The 24,364-nt window shown below is 44.4% G+C and overlaps 1 protein-coding gene across 1 annotated transcript; it reads right to left on the bottom strand.

Moving 5' to 3' along the window:
• Positions 1–394: 394 nt before the first annotated feature.
• On the bottom strand, positions 395–22,520 carry SDHAF4 (succinate dehydrogenase complex assembly factor 4). The gene is made up of 3 exons (XM_068279371.1): positions 22,348–22,520; positions 14,729–14,881; positions 395–1,571 (listed from the first exon to the last, which is right to left on the bottom strand). The coding sequence occupies exons 1-3, from the start codon at positions 22,445–22,447 to the stop codon at positions 1,462–1,464; spliced, it is 363 nt and encodes a 120-aa protein (XP_068135472.1). The 5' UTR covers positions 22,448–22,520; the 3' UTR covers positions 395–1,461.
• Between the last annotated feature and the right edge of the window lie 1,844 nt (positions 22,521–24,364).

Below are 24,364 nucleotides of genomic sequence, written 5' to 3'. Positions count from 1 at the left end.
AATAACTTGCCACCTAATAAAGTTCAGTAGGTGCACTATTAGTTCCCTCGGGAAAAAGCCTAGGCCTTGGATTACTGTAATATCTCAGCAATTCAAAAATTCAGGTTAGTCCCACTACCTATCTATACTAAACATTTTTGTACTATCAAGCCTACGGCAATACTATTTTTCTGATAGAAAGGGTGGAAGGTTACTCATTTATATACACAGTAGTGTAGACTAAAAATCTTGAGCTGGTCCACTAATTTCAGGAAATTGGACCAAAATTACAGGATTGTTTGTGGCAAAAGTATTTGAACATTTGCCTTCAGCAACTGATATGTAAATAAAAATTCTCACGAGTGTTGATCAGTGTAGCCTGTAAATATTTGAAAAAGTGCCATCTTATACCAAGTAATGCTTAAAAATACACATGCATTTTGCTTTTAATTTTGAAACCATTTTTTTTTTATAGTACAACTGCTTTCAACAAGCAACCCTTATTTTTCATATACGGTTTATCCAGACAGTGCTGCAAAGGGTGAACCTGGATGAGCTGCTTTCAGTTATTAACCATCTTCAGTAGCAGTACAACAGATGGGGGGGTCGGCCCTAGATGCTAGACAGCCAGGTGAAGAAAAATGGTGACTTACTGTGCCTCTAGATACAAACACTTGTCAATTCCAGTACAGTAGAAAACAGATTCCGGGCACCAGTAAGGTTGCACTTGCAAAACAGTACTGTACTTTATTTCATCCTCAATACAAACAGACATAGATGCAGTGCAGGAATAGCAATACATTTGGTGTTGGTCTCTGAGGAAGCAAGTTTTACTTGCGAAATGGCTGTCAGGCCACTCACACTGCCTATGGCCTCAATTCACTAAGCAGTTTAGACTACTCTACTGATGGTTTGGTCAGTTGCATCAAAGGGGAATTCACTATTACTAAATGGTTTAGACCTTTTTTAGACCTGGTCTAAACCATTTGGTAATTGGGAGGGTAAAGCAGGGGAAATGATCAAAAGATACAATTCACAAACAAGTAGCTATGACTGACATCCTTCTCCTTTGATGAGCTCTCCTCTGCATACAATTAAACTACTGCATAATTAATTCAAACATGTTCCATCCTCACATCTAAAATACCTCACAGAATTACTTTACCAACAAGAAATCAGCTGGTCTAATCTGTTAGAAAAAAGTAGGCGTGGTTGCTCCTCGTCTGCCTTGTAATTGTGTAATTACCGAATGTTAGACCAGGTCTAAAACATTACACCAAACCATCAGTAGACTAAAAACCATCTGTAGACTAGTCTAAACTGCTTAGTGAATTGAGGCCATATGCCTTGGTTTGTATTGAAGATGAAATAAAGTACGGTGTTTTGCAAGTGCAACCTTACTGGTGCCCGGAATCTGTTTTCTACTGTACTGGAATTCAGTTAACCATGTATGGTCACAGAGTACATACACATCTTCTATTACTAAAAGTCAATGCATCGTCCTTTTCTCTCCCAATCCCCATAGCGAGTTGGTTCTGGTCCTCTGGGTCCTCCTTTTTCCTTAGTTATTGGGTTTATGTCATTAGGAAATCCTGAAGATGAGAAAAGAAGGAAGAAGATTCTTCATAACTCCAAAACTCTAATATATCAGACACAGATAATTCCAAAGCCTTAATCCAGCCAAACAGTTTTAGTTTTTGAAGTATACAATTACTGAGATTACAAAAGCTGCCATTACCTTATTGCCTGGCAATCATGCGAACCTTGTGGCAACAGCACTTTTAGTTACACACACTTTATGTAGATGTTGGCACTGAAGTTGGAACACCTTATCTGCATTCTTATTCTGAGTTAGGCCTGGTTCACATTAGCATTCCCTGTCCAGATCGTATACTGTACAAAACGGAACGTACGTTCCGCATAGCGATGCAAAGTCTATGCGGATGTTCACATGCGTACGTTCCGTACAGAACGGAGCCGGATCGGATCCGGACACTTTTCCAACATGCGCTATTTTTCGGGTCCGGATCATCCGGCCCACGCACCCGGACCGGAGCCTGACTGCACCATCCGGAAATAGAAACCTATGGGGAACAGAAAGCACAGAACACACAGGATACAAACACCTGACGTTCTACCCCACTTCCTATGCGTATTCTAGCGGCCATTTCGGATGGGGACACATGGGCAGCAGTGGAGCAGCAGTGACTAACGTGCTGGAGCTGTTTGGCAGTATGTCGGAGGTGGAGGTGAGGCCTAAACAGCGGAGGACCTTATTCTACAGGTGCACCTTCTGCTGACCCCAACAATTTTTTAAGTAATTTCGCTGTTTTTAACCACACGGATCCGGATGGCAGCCTGATACATTTCTGATGCAAACGGACCGGATCCGGATCGGAATCGTATGGTTCCGATCCAGGTCAGGTCCAGATCCAGTCCGTTTGCATGCCAAAACGCAAGTGTGAACGGGGCACTTAGTCAGTATATTACCAAACTTCTACCGCATGAGAGGAAATCTTATTGAATTTAGTTTAAGCAAAAAAAAAAAAAAAAAAAGTAAAATACTGAATGCGGTATTTTGCTGACCTATATTTTTTTTATACTGGACTGCCATTTATGAATTGAAGCCTGTGAGGTTTTTTTTTTATGTCTTCATGACCCGCGTGGAGAGATCTCATGCTCAAGTGTCCTGGTATGCACAGCTGCTGTAATCACTGTGATGGATCATCACTCTAGCTTTATGGAGAATGCAACAAGTAGATGGATCTCCTCAAGGTGGGAGAACTCAAAGCTCCTATGTGTGTATGAACAGCTCAGGACAAGCAAAGGTGGAGGGTCCAGCCCAACTTCTCAATGGCTCATAGTATCCTGCATCTGTGATACTCCACACAGGCCAGTCTCCTGCAAACTGTCAGCCATGGCTCCAGATCTGAAGACACCAGACTATTCCTGCAGTGATCCATTCCCGCACAGATCCCCTCTGGTCTGATGAAGAACAGGGAGAACATTACATTGGCATGGATAGCACTCTCCAGCTCAGTGATCCTACTCGAGTATACAGGAAATAAACCAAGAGCTTGTTCACACTACAAGAGCTTTTCTTAGAGCTGGTGCACACAGAGCGGTTCTGAGAGTTTTTTTTTTTTTTTAAACGCTTGCAGGGGGAAAACCGCTTGGCTAATGAATGTGAATGGGATGGTGCACACCAGAGCAGTTCTTTTTTCTCCAAATGCAAACCCGGGTCCTGCAGCATTTTTTGCGGTTTTCTGAGGCGTTTCAGCCTCAATGTAAAGTATAGGAAAGTGGTAAATCGCTCTAAAAAGTGCTAAATCAGATCGATTTTCCAAGCGTTTTTGTTACAGAAGCTGTTCAGTGACAGCTTTACTGTAACAATATAAAATCTGCTACACAAAAACGCTCCAAAACGCTAGGCATGTTTAGAAAATCGCTCTAAACATGCTTAGAATCACTCAGAAAAAAAATGCTACAAAAACCGCTAGCATTTGCGGATCCACTAGGGGTTTTTGGTGTGCACTGGCCCTAAGCGCTTTGTGATTTTAAAAGCTCTTGCAGTTGTCCTATGTGAGCGTTCTCACTTGAGCAATGTGATTTTTAAGATACCCCATAGCACTGCATTAGGAAGAGCTTTCCAAAATCGCTAGCGTTTAAAAAGCTCTTGTAGTGTGAACACGTCCTTAGAGTGTGTGGGATTGCAGCACATATTCACCCTGTGGCTTACTTGAATATTTGATCCTACTTCCGGCCTAGATTGGAGTGGAGAGGTGATCTCTCATGGGTGCTGTCCTGAGATAACCAGGGAAAAAAGGTTTATGAGTGAGCTGGATAAGTGCTCAACTTCTGTAGCAGTTTTATTTACACCTGTGTGGATAAACTGGGCATACATGGGAAAAGGGTGACAGGTGAATCTGCTAGTACAGATAATGCAATAATGCAAATAGTCTACGAATGCTTTACCTAACATACTTCTCACACTAACCCTCCCTCTATCTACTACTAACACAAACCTTCCTCCTACCTACTCCGAACACTAACCCTCACCCTACCCTATGCCTAAGGCCTTGTTTCCATCTGTGCGCTTCTATCTGCTTTTTATCAGCACATCAATGTTACAGATTGATACATGTTGCTGACAAGCGGACAGATGGAAACAAGGCCCAACACTACTTGTCCCTTATTAATGGCTTATAAAAAGTGCCAACATATTCTGTAAAGAGTAAGAAACAAAAATGGGGTACATGATAACAGACAATGGTATAAAATATCAACATACATGTCAATAAAAAAGGCAATACAGTTGGTCCCCACTTACAAACAGGTTCTGTTTTGGGAGGTTGTTGGTGAGTCGATTCAAGTGTTATTTTTATACATAGTGAAATGTGGACAAATTATTTACTTTTGAACAACTTGATATTTGGACATATAGCCACAACATTGTTGTTTTTAGTGTGCTTTTAACTTGTTTTATGCTAGGTACACACGATAGAATTTTCTGGCAGATCTACCTGCCAGGTCGATTTTTTTTTTTCCACATGTCCGATCTGAATTTCGATAGATTTTCTGATCGATATCCGTTCACTTTTATGGAAATCAAGCAGACAATTGATCGAAATTCAGATCGGACATGTTGGAAACAATCGACCTGGTAGGTACATCTGCCAGAAAATTCTATCGTGTGTGTACCTGGCATTAGGCTACGTTCACAGTGCAGTGTTCTCCCCAGGCTCTTTTAGCCGGGTGCTTCACCCGGCTAGGTTTGGTGAGCACCCGGCTGTCATCGGCTCACCTCCTCCTATTCTGTAAGCATAGTTGTACACAGAATCTTCGGCTCTGCATTCTCTCATCATGCCCTACCCGGCTAATTTTTTCATGCCACCCGGCTAGTATTTCATGCCACCCAGCTGGAAAAAATTTCTGGGGAGAACACTGCAGTGGGATGTTATTTTCCTGCGTTAATACAGTCATATAACCCAGTTTACCGCACGGCGATGTCCATGTCGCGTTGTAAATGTTGCATTACCTCTAAACACAGATGTTAACAGCTACAGGGAAGCATACTTTTTATTGCCTATATGCTTAACTGTATCTACTGTATGCGACGGTAACGCACATTAATGTGCGTTACAACAATTCGGTGTTGCAATTTTAACACCGCATCGCAACGCCCCACTGTGAACCTAGCCTTAAACTACTACTAACAGTTTATACAATACTGTAACATGAAAAAATATGTAAGTAAAAACACTGTATATTTCAGACATAGAGACTGCCGTGTATGTCTGAAATGTAACTTGAGCTGTTGGTAAGTAGGCAACTCTATATAGGTCAACAGTGCAGGCATAGGCCCATAAAAATATGAATTGATGGGGCGGCGCATAACCTTCGTGCGGGGCAGACGCATGGCGGTGTTGCTCCGACAGTCTTAGCCACTTACAGCATGCCTGGACCCCGCTCCTCTTCCCTCCTTACAGCGATCCTCACCTGCAAGTCCCCCGGAACACCCTGGCATGGGTCCGAAGAAAAATCAAGGGTCGACGGACCCAGGAATCCCCGAGCTTTTCTCCAACAAGCAGAAGGGAGCCTCCTCCCAAGATGGCGCCCGGACCTCTGGCGAGAGCGGCCTTCAAGCCGGTAAGAGCCAAGACGCAGAGAGAGTTACTAAAGCAGACTTGCAGACACTTTACTTAAACCTTGAACGGCTCATTAATACATCTAAAACTGAGACCGTTAAAGAAATCAGTGATGAACTGTCAGCTCTCGGTGAGCGTGTTCATGCGGTAGAGGAGGGATTGGAGGGGGTTAAGGCCAATTGCAAACAGGTGGATTCAGACATCCAGGAGATGCGCTCAGACATTGTCACCCTGTTTGAGGCCCGGCAGGATCAGGAGAACAGGGACAGAAGGAGCAACCTTCGAATCCGTGGGGTCCCTGAAACAACTACTGACTTTTTGCTGGCGCCGTTTCGCCATCTCACCCTGGACCTCCCGGAGTCAGAGCTATGGATGGACCGAGCGCACAGGGCCCTGAGACCTCCACCTAAAGAGGGGAATCCCCACAGGGACATTATCACTAGACTTCATTACTTTAGCACCAAAGAGGCCATTATCGTAGCCTCTCGCAACCTTCCACACGTGGATTTCCAGGATTGCAAGATCTTGATCTTTCCCCTATCACTCTGAACAGGCGCTGGGAACTCAAGCCTTTAAACAACAATCTCATCAAGCATGGAATTAAATATAGATGGGGTTTCCCCTTCAAACTTATTATCCCACATAACTGTCGGCAAATCACTATCTCCGACCCCAGCTTTATCCCTGAGGTCTTGCAAAAGTTGGGCCTCAGGCACGACAAAACGCTTCACGCGGCTGCTACAGCCACACCTAAGAGACTCTCCCCGCCGAACTGTCATGGTCTAGGGTCCCCGTGCGGAACCCTCCGGAAAGTGACCAATCTGATGTTCCCTCAGACAGTTCTGCTAGCCCTGCTTCCCCCAGGGATCCAACATCTGATCTATTTGAGCTTTGTTTAAATTCCTCCGATAAACTGGATGCCACTCATCAGCATGTACTGTATATGTGGCGAACTGTGTTCGGAGCCTCCATCCTTCTGCCTTGGCACTCACTTGGGTGCTATAGCCCCGAACTGATCTGCAGTAGACTGCAGTCCTGCAATGTCCACTCGGGTCACTTGGATAAGTGCCCCTCTTTCCTTTTTGTTGTTTTTATTGTTCCTTTTTTTCCCTGAATGTTATGGTTAATTATGCCCAGCTAACTACTGTTTCTGTAAATGGTGGTTCTTCCCTGTGCCAGTGTAATGCTATTATGTCCTACTGCCTTACCCTCATCTTTGATTTTCTTTTTTTTGTCGGATAGGCCAAGTTTTGAAATATGTAGGACCGACTATATATGCTCTTTGGGGATTTGTGGGTTGTATACATTTGCTTTTTTTTTTGCTTTGACTTTCTGTGAGAATCACAACATCGTCTATAACGGATATGACCCCTCTACCACCCACCTCTGAGAACCCCCTCCCTTCTTCCCCTGACCTCTCTGCCCCTATGACCATCATTACCCATAATGTAAAAGGCCTGAATGCCCCTAAGAAGAGGCGTGTAGCATGCCAGTATTACAAGAATGCCAAAGCCGATATTTTCTTACAGGAGACTCACTAGGTATACAAAAAGGAACATAAATTCTGGCATAAACATTATCCTCAGGCTTACTACACCTCTGCCCCCCAGAAAAGATGCGGAGTGGCTGTGATTCTTCACAAGAGAATCAACTCTACTGTACATAAAACTGAGAGCCTGAGGGGCGTTATCAGATTCTAGTGGGTGACTCGAACGGTTTGGCGCTTACTTTAGTAGCAGTTTATGCCCCCTCTGAAGGGCTCCGCCCATTTCTCGCTAGCTTAACCTCTAAAATTTTAACTCACAGAGCTGGCAAACTAATTCTGGCTGGTGACTTTAATGCCCCACTGGACGGTGACCAGGGTAATTTTAGGTCCCCTCCCAAATGCTTTCTTAAATTGTCTGACACGGGGACTTGGGACGTCTTGTGAGCGATTCACCCTGGGGAGAGGGGGCACACCTACTCCCACCCGCACGACTCATATCAACGCATTTATTTCGTTCTTATGGATGCGACCCTCTTATCTGAGGTGATCAAAGCAGATCACTCTGAGATATCTTGGTCGGATCATGCCTCTGTGTATGTACAGTTCTCATCAACTCCTAGACCTAAAAGCACGTGGCGTTTAAACTAATCCCTACTGGCGGATCAGGAGACCAAACTAAAAGTGGCCTCTGAAATTACCTCTCTTTAATGTTAACCGCTAAGGGGACACCTCTCAGGGGGTCAGATAGGCAGCCCATAAAACTACTATTAGGGGCGAGCGGATTAAAATTTCCTCTACTAAACGTAAAATGGCAATGGCTAGGATAATAGAGTTCAAAAACGAGATCAGGCGCATGGAGCTCCAGCACGCAAAAGGGACACCCTCAGTGTCTCTCACAGCACACTGCACTAAGGACGCTACTAAAATCCCTCCTATTTCAGAAGGCTGACAGAGCCATGCGTCTGACCTCTCAAAAGTTCTACGAAGAAGGGGATAAACCAGACAAAATGTTAGCTAGGAAATTGAGTAATCGCTTGACCCTTAACAGACTTCACCCCATCAGAAATAGTTTGGGAGCACTGACCCATCCTCTATAGTACTGGAATTCCAGAAATATTATGCTAGTCTATACGATGGCTCCACCACGGATAAGCTCCGCACCCCTATAGAAAATATACAGGAATATCTTAATGGCACTCCTATCCCTAGGTTAGCTACTAATAATAGCCTCCTGCTGAACTCCCCCATCACGGTCAAAGAAGTCCTATCTGTTATTAAAAAAAAAAAACTCAAGTCATCTAAGGCTCCTGGTCCAGATTGATACACCGCCTCATGTTACAAAGCTTTTAAACAACTATTAGCCCCAGAACTGGCAACCTTTTATAACAAAATTTTGAAGGGTGAAGAGGAGTTCCCTCCTGACATGTCCAGGGCATCTATAGTAGTCATCCCTAAACCTGGCAGAGACCCAGCGGAAGTCACTAATTATAGACCAATTTCCCTTATCAATGTTGACGTGAAGATCTTTTCTAAAATCTTGGCGAGTAGACTACATCCAATGTTGCTGAGTGTTATCCATCCGGACCAGACAGGCTTAGTTTTAGGCAGACAGACTACAGATATTTTTCGCAGGATCATAGGTTTGTTGGCCAGGATGAAGCACTGTAGGGCCCCTTCTCTTCTCCTTTCTTTGGATGCGGAGAAGGCATTCGACAGAGTGGACTGGAGGTATCTTAGATTAGTACTACAAAAATTTGGAATAAGGGGCGAATTCCTCAATGGTGTAAGATGCCTCTACACTAACCCTACGGCCTCAGTATGCAACATGGGCATCACCTCTCCCTCATTTCCTATCAAGAATGGAACAAGGCAGGGGTGCCCCCTCTCCCCTTTGCCTTATGCATTGAACCGTTGGCCATTAGGGTCAGGCGCTCTCCAGACGTTACTAGGATATCTGTTGGCAGGCTTGAATTTAAAACTGCTCTTTTTGCTGACGATCCAATTTTTACTCTATCCAACCCCCTAATTTCGATTCCGAATCTATTTAATGAAATCAAACGGTTCTGTATCCACTTGGGTTTTAAAATTAATAACACTGAATCTGAGGCAATCCCGTTCTGTCTTTCAGAAACACACCAGGCCTCCCTCTCTCACTCCTTTGGTTTCAAATTTAGACCCAATGGACTGAAATATTTGGGTGTTACGATCTCTCAGGATCTCAGAGAACTGTACAAACTTAATTATGCACCTATGCTCAAGAAACTCCACAGTCTACTCGATGATTGGCAGCACTACCGCATCTCTTTGCAATGTCATATATATGTAGTCAAAATGACACTACTTCCTAAAATACTGCATCTCTTCAGAGCTTTACCCATTAGAATTTACAAAAGAGATGTGGAGGTGCTACAATCCAGAATCACTAATTTTAATTGGGAGGGACGTAGACCCCGCATTAAATACATCAACCTGGCCCGCCACAAGCTCCAGGGGGGGGTCTTGGTGCCCTCAACATTCTTCACTATTATTAGGCTGCGAGACTTTCACTGCTTTTTCAATGGTCCTCTCCTAGAGGCACAGTCAGATGGGTTGATTTAGAGCAAGAGCTTATCTCTCCTTACCCCATTAAATTCCTTTTATGGACCCCTAAACCCTGTTTAGGCCCAAACTCTGCTTTCTTCCCAATTAAGGAGTCCCTTCTGATCAAAAAGCTGTTGAATAAAGTGCTGACCCCACGCGGGTCCTCTTCTACCCTGGAATCTTTGTTTTACAATGAAGACTTTCCACCTGGAGTTTGTGGCTTGGCCTGGGGGATGTGGAGATCAAGAGGAGTCCATACTATCATCAATGTGGTATCTGATGGAGCCCTGCTCCCTTGGCCCCAGCTCAAGGAAAAATTCAACCTACCAGATTCAGATGCGTGTAGGTATATTCAAGTCCGCCACTTCATTCAATCTCGTCGCACTGCTGGCCTACAATTGTCGCATTCCTCCCTTGAGGCCACTTTTTGCTCTTCCCTCTTACCCCCGGGCCTCATATCCTCTCTATAATATGATCTTTGGTATGCTAAACACGCGTCCCCCTCTACGGCTATGATGAAGTGGCAGGAGAGACTAAACGCCTCTGTTGATGACAAACATTGGGAGCTAATATTTAGTGCTATGGCTAGTTCCTCCAAGCATACTATTACTAAAGAACGAAGCTACAGAACATTATAGGATTGGTTCCGCACTCCGGCCCGACTTGCTAAATGGGGTATAATACCATCTAGCCTGTGTTAGAGGCTGCCAAGTTAATGCAGATAAAACCCACTGTTGGTGGTCTTGCCCTTATGTTGCCAGCTTCTGGAACTCGTGTTTCCTTCTAGCATCTGATGTTCTGGGCCTAGAAATTCGTCCGAACCCTTGGTCTGCCCTTTTTCATAAACCTCTCCCTCAACTCACTAAGGCCCAGAATAAACTCTTGGGCCATTTATGCAACGCAGCCAAAACTCTTCTGGCCAAGAGCTGGAAGTCACTCCTCCCCCCCCACCCCCCTCTCAAGACCAGAGCTAGTCAATAAAGTCCAATCATTTATCAGGGGAAAAAAATTACTTCCACTATACAAGAAACTACCCCTCTATTTGATGATATGGGCCCCTTGGGACTCCTGGTTCTATTCTCAACCAGCGGTCCTCAGGTTCCCTCACAATACTCCCCTTATCCCTTACCTTGTTTATTCTAATATAGTCATGGCATCTATCTTCTTGCTGGTCCAGGACGAACCCCATAAAATATTATCTAACCTCTACCCCCCCCCCCCCCCCCTTATCTTTTTTGTGTGCCTGCTTTTTGCGGTTTCCCCTACCCTTCCTGTTATACCCTGTTTCTTGTTAGCTTTACCTGTGACAAATGTGCCTGAAAACTATGTTGCTGTACATTTGATTCAGTGTTGCTGTAATTGGTCTCATATCAGGTCATATTGGATTATGTACTTACATGTTATTTTCTATGCCTTTCAAAAAATAATAAAATCAAATTTGAAAAAAAAAATGAATTGATAAATGTATATTTGGCATGCAAATATGAAAACAGACCACAGGCTCATCAGTCACATCTCGCTATTTCTATGCTACCAGACACTGTTTATCATTGTGTATCAAAGCCTGGCAGAAAGCTTATAACCTCCAGGGGAACTGTGTAACAAACAGCTCAATGCAGAAATACCACAGAGAAAACTCATCTGAGACGCAGTTTAGATTTATCTTTAACTTATGCTGAAATAATTTTGATCTAAAAAAGCACAACATGTTGGCAAACCGTGCTATATAAAAGTGAAACATTACAAGCCCCTGCCAAGTACAGAAGTGCCTAGTCAGCTGCCTGAGGCAGTGCCATCACTATGGTATGGATGATGAATGATTCAAAAGGTCAAGATGACAATCCAAAGATCTCTGCATAAAACAGATCAAACACACAATGTACAGATATTAAAGTGTCACTCTAGATTAAGTTAGAAATCAACCCGGAAAGAGAAAAGCAGATTCTTGTCTCCCCAAGGAAGCATCTGATAGTCTATGATCTTGTTGTACATTTCAGGTGTCTTCTCCTGCCTATACTTCTGTAAGAAGGTAAGTTAGCAAGTTAACTAGTCTGCTGCTTCTTCAAGACCATCCGCCACATCATTTCCAGTTATCGAGACTACAGGAAGAGAAAGAGGAAAGCAAAGCTGTTCCTCTTGCCTCTCTCATAGTGCGGATTAGAAGGGGGTGGGACATAGTGTCCATCTTGGAAGATTACTAGATATCTATATGAGGAAGAAGAGAGAGAAAGACCAGTAACCAGTGGTAATCTTCCTGGGGAGATAAGCAAATCACTTAAAGGTGATTAATTTCTGATTTAAAAAGGGGTCCTTGTCACTCTTTTTACCTCTCACCTACCCCCAATTACAGTAACCTTGTAGGTAAGAAGTTGCCTGGCAGTCCTGTTGATCTTTGGGCATCAGTAGTGTCTGACTGTCAGACTTAATTGAGGGCACCTGATCTGCATGCTTGTTCAGGGTCTATGACTAAAAGTAAAAGAGCCACAAGATCAGGGGGGCAGCCAGTCAACTATCATTGTTTAAAAGAAAATAAATAAAGCAGCCTCCATATGTTTCTCACCTTGGATTCCCTTTAATCACACAACTGAAACAAGCATGTTTTTAGTGTGGTTAAACTTTAGTCACAGCACCTGATATACATCCCAATTCTGGGTCAGTGTCCTAAAGTACTAGAGACACAGGACCAGCAAGATAGCAAGCATTTGGCATGGTTTTAACAAATAAGTCTTCTTGTTTCTCTCCTTACAAGGTCACCTCAACATCAGGAGCTTAACCTCAACAGGGGAGTTTCCCATTCCCTGCTTAGAGCCACATGCCATACTTGGTTGCATTACGGAGGAACGCCAGTGAAAATAATGTAAAAAAAAAAAAAAATTGCTTCATTTTTACAATAAATTATGTATAAATGATTTAGTCCCTGTTTGCCCATTGTAAAAGCCCATTGTAAAAGCTTTCCTCTCAATGATTGGCATTTATCACATGGTGACATTTTTACTGCTGGCAGGCGATGTCAGTGGAAGGAGATGCTGCTTGCTTTTCTGGCAGCTGTTATTTCCGACAGTTCAACAAGGCTCCCACAGCGTGATGTCAGAACCATGGTCCTACTTCAAACAGCACTAAGGTAGAGGCAAGAAACAGGCACTACAATCGCTAGTGCACGGCTTTGGGGACACTACAATTGATGCTTATGAGGATACAGGACTGCGTAGTGCACAGCAAAATAGGGCATGCTCAAACCCATAAAGAGACAAACATCTTCAAGTATTAATGTGTAGAGAAAAAAATATATATAGGTTGGCACATGCGGCATTGCTCATATAAAAATGACTTATTGAATCCGAAGGATTAAAAAAAACAAACAAAAAAAAAAAAAAAAAAAAAAAAAAAAACATGAATTCCATATAGCAAATCAATCCTGCCCAGTCCTTAGATGCTGTGCTCTGCGCAGGGCCTCTGAAGACGCTTAAGTGAGTGAAACGGTCGTTAGGCCACCCTCCGCTCCCACTTCGCCCCACAGCATCTAAGGACTGGGTAGGATTGATTTGCTATATGGAATTCATGTTTTTTTTATCCTTCGGATTCAATAAAAGTAATTTTATATGTGCAATGCCGCATGTGCCAACCTATATATTTTTTTCTCTACACATTAGAACCATGGTCCTGACATCACACTGTGGGAGTGGTTTCACCACAATATCAGCCATACAGACCCCCCTGATGATCCATTTGTGAAAAGGAAAATATTTCTCATGAGAAAGGGGGCATCAGCTACTGATTGGGATGAAGTTCAATTCTTGGTTATGGTTTCTCTTTAACTGTAGAGAAAAAAAATGGGTTTAACTTACCTGGGGCTTCTACCAGCTCCCTGCAGCCGGCCTGTGCCCGTGCGGTCATTAAGTGTCACTCCAGTCACCTACAGTGACCCTCTTCTGGCCAACCAACTGGAGAGTTGAAGGGCTACTGCGCATGCGCGTCCTCAATCACGCTCCCGTCTCTGGGAGTGTTCTGCACATGCACAGTAAAGATTTTTCACACTGCCGTGAGTGAGGACGCGTGTGGCCCGGGCCGTCTGTAGGGGAACGGTAGAAGCCCCATTTTAGTCAATTAAGGTTCCCTTTAACTATTGTAAGAACAACTAAGCAACACTACAGATATTTTACACTTTTAGCTCAACACCTGGTAGAATGGAATGTGTTGCCAGATTACACAAAGTGTAGACAGGGCAATGCATTTAGGACAACGCAGGGTCTGTGAAAGGCTTGCCTCACCCGATCAAATCCACTTTAGTACATTATGTGATCACAGGAAGGTAAATGTGCACCTTATAATTTAATCCCAGCCAAAACAAATTACTTCTTTTTAAATGACATGAGTGACATGAATTGATTGCTGTGAGTCCTACTGGAGAAGTTTAATCTCACTATTTCACACTGCCACTTATGGCTAGGCTATGGCGTATATGCAAATATTTCTGAGTTTATGTAATTTTTTGTGCAGATATATGCAGTTTGAAAATAGTCCAATACATTTAAACCTGGGTGGGACTTGATTGGTCCATTTTCAAGCTGCATACAGTATATTTGCATAAAAATGTACATTTGCATAAGCTCAGAAATACTGATCATCCCTAGCCCTAATTATATGCCTTTTTTTTAATTTCAATCCTGCAATAGGTAATTCAGTAAACAAGAAAAGTGTTGTATAGTCAAGGTACATGTCATTTATGGGCTTTTCTTGCTTTGGTAGAAAACAAACTGCAAGTACCGTTATGTTATACTGTTATGTTATTACCGGAATACTGATAAGACAAGAGAAACATGAATTGTGTCATTCTCATAGTAAACTGCAGCAACTCTGGAATATGCCAGTCTTTTTGTTTTCTATGCAGAACTCTTTCTGTGTGATTTTACACTGGCTCTTCTCTGCTGCGGAGATGAAAAGACCACCTTATGATACAGATTGTTTTCGCCTGCTGAGAACAATTTAAACTTTAAGGAATGAGAAATTTAATTGAACGTGATTTTTATTCACTCACTTTCTAGTGGCTCCTTCTCCATGCTGGATTGCTCTGCTTCATCAAACCGTCCTTGAGGCGTTTTTGGTTTCTTCAAAGGTGGTTTTGTAGCGTTGTTACTGTGTGTTGAGCTACTGCTAGCTGCTCTGACAAAACTCCAGATTCCATTATGCGCTGCACGGGGAAAGTTTACAATTTAGCATATTAAAGTGTACTTGAACTAAATTCCAGTTCCAGTCATTTGTATAAATTGTCTCACATACAGGGTTTTAAGTATGAAGGTTTTTTTTTTTTTTTCCCTTCTCCATATGCATAGATGGTTAAATGAATACAAATAATTCCAGCTTGAATGAAAATTTAAAGCAAATTGTACCCATCATATTAAAGTACACCTGACTTGAAAGGAATATGGCTTCTATATTTATTTCCTTTTAAATAATAACAGTTGCCTGGCTATCCTGCTGGTCTCTTTGGCTGCAGTCTGAATCACACCAGAAACAAGCATGTGGCTAATCCAGTCAGACTTCAATCAGAGCACCTTGTTATAAACTGTTCTTATTCACCTTTTTCCGGCACCAGCAAACTCCTCCTCAAGAGTTGCAAACACGATCACACAGCAAGCAGGAGATAGACTTTTCTCAGGCTTCTTCAATATTCATGAAGTTTATTCCGTAAACCTATATACAGATATAGTTCATCATATCCTGGCAAAGCAGATTTCCATGTTGCGTTACAGCTGCGCGAGTACCTTCCTGCTGAAGGTACCCAGGTCTTCTTGCATCTACTCTAGGTTACACTAGACTACCTATGTACAGCATACATTATATCAGATTACAGAAAGGAATGAACATGCTTAGAGAAATAATTGGGTTCCAGTCAGTAGAAGTCAGAGATGGAGGGCATGAAAGTATGAAGCAGAGTGAGCTCTGAGCGCCCCCCTAAGTGTTTAATACCGACTAGGAAAGAGTTAAACGTGACATCATATTCGCCATCCCCTAGACCAGACTATTAGATGAGCCCTATCGTGGCGTCATAATACCCACCCACTCGATTAATATTTAATGTCACCTTTCCTTTACTTACTGGAATGTGGATATTTAGTAAATATGGCTGATGTTTATTGTTCCAGTGGCGTACAAGCTGAGGTCAGTGAGACCTGCGGCCTTGTCCACAGAACAGCTTCTTGGTATGTTCTAGGTCTGCTGACAGAACTGCAGATTTTCTCTTTAAGAGAAAATCCCTTAAAGGGCAGGTCTGCTCCTCAAGCCTTTTTGACTAACTCAGTCCAAATAACTGAGGCCTACTTAAATTATAACACACCTGACCTGCATGCTTGCTCAGGGTCTATGGCCAAAAATATTAGAGATGAAGGATCTGAAGGGTAGCCAGGAAATTTGCCAGCTTCTAAATCGCTCTCACTTCAGGTCTTAAGCTAAGTATACACATCCGATAATTGACGCCCACTGAGGATCAGGAAACGATGCTGCACAGACTCATCCCTAGCCTGGAGGCTAGGGATATTTTTTGTTGCTATAAAGGGTGGTGGCGGGACGACGAATTGTGGACGACTTAAATTGGAGGCTGGGGAGATCGGGTTTTGGTTGAAAATAGCACTGTGATCAGTCATACTCGGGCATCGAGGGTCATTGAGCATCTGACAGGATGAATCCTTGATCGGCGGCCATTGTACACACAATGATCTTTGGCTGAAACGGTTGATGTTGGCTGACAGCTATCGCATTTTTGTGTACGTACGTTAAAGGAAACAGGCTTTTTTTTTTTTTTTTTTTTTAAGCAGCTTTACTTACCTAGGGCTTCCTCCAGCCCCAGGCAGCTTATGTGTCCCTTGCCGTAGCTCTGCTTCCAGCCAGTCTCCCGAGGTCCACTCTGTTCTGCGCGGCTCACGTTCACGTAGCTGGGAGTGTTCTCCACAGACACAGAAGTACTGGGCCGGCACAGAAGACTCCCAGCCGCGGGAGCATGACTGCTGACTTTGTCGGGTCCATAGTTGCAATGGAGGGGATCCCAGAAGACCAGCTGGGAGCGGAGCCGTGGTGAGGGACACATAAGCTGCCAGGGGTTGGAGGAAGCCCCAGGTAAATAGATTTTTTTTTTTTTACATCTTATGTTTCCCTTAAAGGACTTACGAGGCCAAAATGGCTAAAAAAGCCAAGTACCTGCAAGATGTTTAAATGCACGGAGGACGCCGTCCGTGCCGTTCCGCCGGGTCCCCTTCCTGAGATCGCCCCCGTGCCGATCGCGACCCCACAGGCCGGGTTGGGCTCTCGTGCCGCTCCCAATATGGCCGCTTCCTCTGGCCGCGGCTGCGCAGTCCGCCTGGCCGCGAGTGCGGCTGCGTAGCTCTAGGGCCAACCCCCCGAACCACGCACTGTAGCGTGGATCGGAGGGGTTGGCCCTAGAGCTGCGCAGCCGCACTCACGGCCAGGCGGACTGCACAGCTGCGGCCAGAGGAAGCGGCCATATTGGGAGTGGCACGAGAGCCCAACCCGGCCTGTGGGGTCGCGATCGGCACGGGGGGCGATCTCAGGAAGGGGACCCGGCGGAACTGCACGGAGGGCGCAGACGGCGTCCTCCATGCATCTAAACATCTTGCAGGTACTTGGCTTTTTTTTAGCCATTTTGGCCTCGTAAGTCCATTAAAGGATACCCGAAGCAACATGTGACATGATGAGATAGACATGTGTATGTATAGTGCCTAGCACACAAATAACTATGCAGTGTTCCTTTTTTTCTTTCTCTGTCTGAAAGAGTTAAATATCAGGTATGCAAGTGGCTGACTCAGTCCTGACTACAGTGTGACCCTCACTAATAAGAAATTCCCCTTTTTATCTCTTTCTTGCTCTCAGAAGCCATTTTCTGCTAAGAAAGTGTTTTATAGTTGGAATTTCTTATCAGTGAGAGTCACACTGTAGTCACTTCCTGTCTGAGTCAGGACTGAGTCAGCCACGTACATACCTGATATTTAACTCTTTCAGACAGAGAAAGAAAAAAAAAAGGAACACAGCATAGTTATTTGTGTGCTAGGCACTGTACATACACATGTCTATCTCATGTCACATGTCAGTTGAGGTATCCTTTAAGCTGTGTTCAATTTAAATGCAAGCCAAAATGATTTGCCTCTCATTGACCATCTGATGTTGTGTTCGGAATATTCAAGTTCAGAAATTTGTTCCGAATCCTTCTGAACAGAACCTGAATCTTCATACATGCTCACCCTCTACGTCATGTTCCAGCTCTCACATACTTTTTTCCTCACAAGTTAGATAAAAGAGAGCTGGGATGTGACAGAGAGCAGCAGGCATAGGCGGTTACAAGGGTGAGTTAACAGCCCCTGCCCCAGTGAGCATGTACTCATGTACTGAACCAGAGCTTCCAAATTCAAAGATTCTGAACATGACAACACTACATCACAGTCCATCCCTCTTACTGTTAAGGCCCTCTGTGATTCTATGAAGCAGTTAGTTGCTAGTCTTGTTAGCGAAAACAACAGTTCAAGTCAGTCTTTGGAGAAAATACAGATCTGATGACATAGTTAACCAGATTGTTTGTGATTCCCTGGGCCAAATCACTAGTGACTGACTGCTATTAGGCTGCCTTCAGCTTTTCTTCCACTGTCCTTTCTCTGTAGAATAAGACAGGCTGGTTGGCAATAGCAAAGCAGTATGTCTGTACAGGGCCGGTTCTCTCACGAAGCAAGGTGAAATATTTGCATCAGGCGCAGAGATAACGGGCAGCATGTTTGTACTGCGTTTACACTAACAGCATGCAGTCAGAGTAGGAGGAGGAAGAGAGCGGAGAGTAAGGTGAAGAGGTCACTGTTGGGGAAAAGCAGCTTGTTGTGCTGTGTGAGGAGTCTGGCAGTGATTGAGGAGGGCAGAGGCAGGAAAGCAGCAGTGTTTCATTTGACTTGCACAGCAGAAAGGGAGGCGGTGGCACTGCTGTCCTGACTGACTGCAGCCTGAAAACTAAATGATCAAATTTCCATAGATTAGATCATATTCAAGTTGCATATATTTGCATAATAGTTTGCATCTCATTGACCATCCCTACTGTGTGCTATCAAACGTATATTACCTAAGCAAGTAGTAAAACATGGCAAAATAATGGCTTAGAGAGGGACGGAAAAGCGCCATTTAGCCACTAAATAGCCAGAAGTGAGCACCTTCCGGTAGCACTATAATGTAGCCAAATGGGAGTGTTTGTAACCACATCACCAGCTCACATATGGGGCTTGATTCACTAAACTGTGATAACTGATATCACGGTCGCGCTAGCGTTTTGCGCGTATTATAACGTGCGTAACGGTTTTTGCACGCAATTGTGAATTTCCACGTCCAAATGTAAATGTTCACGGAAAAACAGATGCATTTTCGCACGAAAATTCACATTATAACATGTGCAAACGCTAGCGCAGACCATATCAGTTACCACGGTTTAGTGAATCAAGCCCATGGTGTGGTTAAAGTCTGATTTAAAAAAAACAAAAAAAAAACAAAAAAAAAAAAACACTGAAGGCTCATTTCCACGGGCAGTTGAACTGTGTGCTCACTAAAGGACAACTGTAGTGAGAGGGATATGGAGGCTGCCATATTTATTTCCTTTTCATCAATACCAGTTGCCTGGCTGTCCTGCTGATCTATTTGGTTGCAGTAGTGTTTGAATAACACCAGAAACAAGCATGCAGCTAATCTTGTCAGATATGACAATGTCAGACACACCTGATCTGCTGCATGCTTGTTCAGGGTCCATGGCTAAAGGTATTAGAGGCAGAGGATCAGCAGGGATGCCAGGTAACTGGTATTGTTTAAAATGAAAACTAGCCTCTATATCCCCTTACTTCAGTTATCCTTAACCACTTAAGGACCAGGGGATTTTGTTCTGATCGGTGCTGCGTGGACTCTCCAGCCCGCAGCACCGATCAGGAAATAGCCAGGGCGATCAGACTTCCCCCCCCCTTTTTTTCCCACTAGGGGGATGTCCTGCTGGGGGGGGGGGGGTGTCTGATCGCCGCCGGCTACCGGCACTTTCCGGGGGGGGCTCTTCAAAGCCCCCTTTGCAGCGCTTTCCGCCCTCCCCGGCTTTCCCTCCCTCTCCCTTACCCTCTAAGCGGGGTAGGACGGATATCCGTCCTGCGCCTGATAGGATAGGCTTCTGCCTATCAGATGCCGGCGATCCCCGGCCAATCAGAGGCCGGGGATCGCCGATCTACATCACGGCGCTGCTGCGCAGCAGCGCCGTGATGTAAACAGCTGGGATTTCTTCCCCGCGTGTTTACATTTTGCCGGCGAGCCGCGATCGGCGGCTCTCCGGCTGTTCACGGAGACAGCCTCCGTGAACTGGCATGGAAAGGCCGCTCGATCTGCTATACCACTGACGACCCGCCGACGCCTATCGGCGTTAGGCGGTCGTTAAGTGGTTAAGCAGTTACCAGGTAGCAGCAAGCAGTGAGAGTTTGAGAGGCTTTTCACTGCCAATTTTTTTTTAGAGGCCTTTCACTGCCTAACAACTGCCCATGGAAAAGGGGCCTGCACGTCATGTCTAGTGACCCGCTGCTGGTCACTCAGATGTGCATGCATGAGACAGCCTTCAGATTTCCAACTCCTCAATTTACTAAGGACCAGAGGTGGTTTGCCTGATCTGTGCTGCGTGGACTCTCCAGCCCGCAGCACAGATCAGGATAGAGCCAGGGCGATCAGACTTACCCCCTTTTTCCCCACTAGGGGGATGTCCTCCTGGGGGGGGGGGGGGTGTCTTCAAAGCCCCCCTCCGCAGCGTTTTTGGCGCTCCGTCCCTCTCCCTCCCCCTGTGAGCGGCGCAGGACAGATATCCGTCCTGCGCATTGTAGGATAGGCTTCAGCCTATCATATGCCGGCGATCCCCGGCCAATCAGAGGCCGGGGATCGCCGATCTGGCTTACGGCGCTGCGCAGCAGCGCCGTATGATGTACACAGCGGGGATTTCTTCCCCGCGTGTTTACATTTTGCCGGCGAGCCGCGATTGGCGGCTCTTCGGCTGTTCACGGAGACAGTCTCCGTGAACTGACATGGAAAGGCCGTTTCCATGGTAACCCACTTAAGACCTGCTGACGCCTATGGGCGTTAGCTGGTCCTTAAGTGGTTAAACCATATGGAGTCCAGGTACCCAAAAATTGCTCCGACTCCTCAGTCCTGGATATAGCAGACTAACGTGACCAGCTGAGATTAAGCGTTATCAGCTGTGGTGCTCAGCTATACAGGTTATTGTGACGCCATAAGTGGATAGTGTTAGATGTAGGTGCTTATTGTTAGGCATAGAGTTAATGTGATGTTGAGGCCTGCATCAGGTCGGGTACCCATTCTTATTTTAATCGGTTAGTGAGTCGGGTGCGGGTTTGGGTGCAGCTACCAGATTTACAAGAAAGTGGGTTGCGAGTCAGGTGCGGGGTCTGAAAAATTAGACCCACACAAGGCATCAGGTGGGGTACCCGCCGGTTACCCGAAATGCGGGTCGAGTTCGGGTACCCGTTTTGATTTTAATTAGGTTGCGGGTCAGCTGCAGGTAGTGGGTTCACTACCAGATTCACCAGAAAGTGAGTCGGGCGCAAGTAGCGGGGCTGCTTGTCGAGAGCAGGTCTGAAAAATTAGACCCGCACAGGCCTCTAATGTGAGGTGTAGGTATTGCAAACTGATGGCAAAATATCAGTAATATTACATAACCAATATTTAAACTATCTGTAACTGCAGACGCCCAAATTAGGTTTGATTACTTACCTGATCCGTCGTAATTTTCTCATATCATACCAGTGATCGCTCTACCCCCTCAGAAATGGAGTTTTTTTTTTTCAAATTAAATTTCTGCCGAGGCTCTGGCCAACCCATCTGCATTGCCACAGCCCACCTCCACCTCAGCAGCTGCAGCCTAATGGCCAACACAGAGGGTAGTTTCCTAAGAGCTTCAGCAGGCCATGACTGCAGAGGGCACAGCTTCGCCTGAGTCTGAATTACAGTTGATTGAGACAGAGCTTGGTATGACAGATTCTGCAATTAATAATGGAAATAGTCTATTTAACGAAAGATAGCCATACACTGATCGATATTTTTCCTCTATATTCAGCCTCTAGCGTTTATCACGTAGCACAGGTCCCCAGCGAGTGACGAGACATGAAGGAGAGCCCTGCATTGGAGCAAAGATGCACCAGCAGACAGGTGATTATCTGTGTGCAGTCTGTTGAGGGATTTGATCAGAAAGATCCCTCTCTGATCAGAAGATCAACCCGTATATGGCCAGCTTTCAAGTGAATCCATTTATCTATTTAGCTGCAGTAGTGTCTGAAAAACACCAAAAAACAGCTAATCCTGTCAGATCTGATAACATTGCTAAAACACCTGATCTGCTGCATACTTGTTCAGGGTCTATGGCTAAAAGTATTAGAGGCCAAGGATCAGCAGGACAGCCAGGCAACTGGTATTGCTTAAAAATAAATAAATGTGGTATCCTCCATATCACTCTCACCTCTGGATCACTTTAAAGTTATGAAGAGCTATGCACATTGAGAAAGATGCACATAAGACTCGTACATGTAGATCTATTTACACACGTCCCTCCAAACAATACAACCAGTCCTGCAGAGAGCTATATACCTGTCCAGGGATGAGACTCGCATTTAACAGGGCGTACAACAACGTGACCGTGTAACATGAGCCGGGCACAGCGCCTCCACTGACGTACAACAGCTTCCATCACTGAGCACAGATCCCCTACACACACCAGACACCACTGACCTCCAGCGCTGCTGCTGTTTCCTCTTTGTCCACGTCACACCTACCAGCTCCTGAGCCTGCCAATGATTGGTCCAATTGTGTCGCACCTGATTGGTTGACGTCTCCCTTCTTAAACCCGCCTATGTGTTATGTATCATCATGTATTCGTTAGCATGAGCTGTGTTATGTGTAGCAGGATATTACATTGATAGAGAACATAGTACGGTTTTATTAGAGACGTGATTTGTTTCATTAATTGAAGCATTATGTGTAATGTACAGCCGGTATCGCTCAAGCAGGCGAAATGTTAAAGGAGAACGCCCCCCATATGAGAGACAGAGAGATGTAATGTGCTGTTTGTGGAAGTAGTTTTTAATTATTATTATTATTGCGTTCTCATCTGATTGGCCATTACTAATTCCCAGTTACAATGATAAGGCTCTTCCTGCTTTCACCTTATACAATCAACCGTCAGGTGTGGCAGTCATGACATAACAGAGGTTATATATTTTGTCACTCTGCCCAGCACAGTTAATAATGTGCAATTGTGCATTAGTAAAATTAATAGATAGAGCACATGGCAGAGGTGAGAGCAACTGCCCACATATTAAATGCCTATACTTTTACAACCTGGGTCAGAATGGCCCATTCAATCATGTATATTTAAAGAGACTCCGTAACAAAAATTGCATCCTGTTTTTTATCATCCTACAAGTTCCAAAAGCTATTCTAATGTGTTCTGGCTTACTGCAGCATGTTCTACTATCACAGACTCTGTAATAAATCAACTTATCTCTCTCTTGTCAGACTTGTCAGCCTGTGTCTGGAAGGCTGCCAAGTTCTTCAGTGTTGTGGTTCTGCTATGCACTCCCCACTCAGGGGGGAAAGAAACACACAAATGATCTCTTGAGATTCAAAAGGAAGGGTGTATAGAGCCTGCTTGTGTATGAATGTATTTTCTATGTGTGGACATACTGTACATCAACCTACTTCCTGTTTTGGTGGCCATTTTGTTTGTTTATAAACAATTATGTTTACTTTTGTGCGATTTTAACAATACAGATTCTTTTTAATAGAACTTTGAGGCTGGTTTTAAACCTGGCCAGAGCAGTACAATGTTCTTCCCCCTCGAATTGCAACACCAAAAAGTAAATTCATACGACCTTGTGGCATAATGCGCCATTAGGGTCATATACATAGCTGCCCCCTCGCAAGGCCCCTGCACAGCCTTCGCAGCCCCTTATCCAATGACATACTCCCTGCTGGACAGGAAGTACGTCACTGAGATTTCCAGCTTCCCCATTGTATTAGCATTGTTCCACACATGTGCGCCACATTTAAAGTTCCTACAGCGCCTATTGACTTAACATACATTACATCGCTACGGAAGTCCAACAAAAATGTGCTGTACTATATAAACTATAGTGTAATGGTTAAAGCGGAATATAACCCTGCATTTCAACTTTGCTCTAAAATATTATTTACAGCATATTATATGCAAAAAGCATTTTTTTTTTACTAGACCAGCATTGGAAGGGTCAAACACAGAGGTTTAAAGTTCCATGGAGAGATATGCAGAAGTTCAGATTGCTACATTCTATTTAGTTGAATGTATCTATTGATAAATGTTACACACTCTTTGGCTGTCCTCCAAGCTCCTTTTCAGTCAGAGAGATGAGTCACATTCAACACTTAGATACATTTATGTAAACAAAATGTATCTATTTCAGCTTGGATGTGTCTGCAGAAATCTCCAGGAACTAAGCCCTGTGTAACCCTTCCAATGCTGGTCTAGTAAAAAAAAAAAATGCTGGTTGCATATAATATACTGTAAATAATGTTTTAGAGCAAAGTTGAAATGCAGGGTTATATTCGGCTTTATTGGCTCTGCCTCTGA

The sequence above is a fragment of the Hyperolius riggenbachi genome, chromosome 4 (genome assembly GCF_040937935.1).
Source record: "Hyperolius riggenbachi isolate aHypRig1 chromosome 4, aHypRig1.pri, whole genome shotgun sequence".
Classification (NCBI taxonomy): domain Eukaryota; kingdom Metazoa; phylum Chordata; class Amphibia; order Anura; family Hyperoliidae; genus Hyperolius; species Hyperolius riggenbachi.
This window is presented reverse-complemented; position numbering and strand designations above follow the sequence as displayed.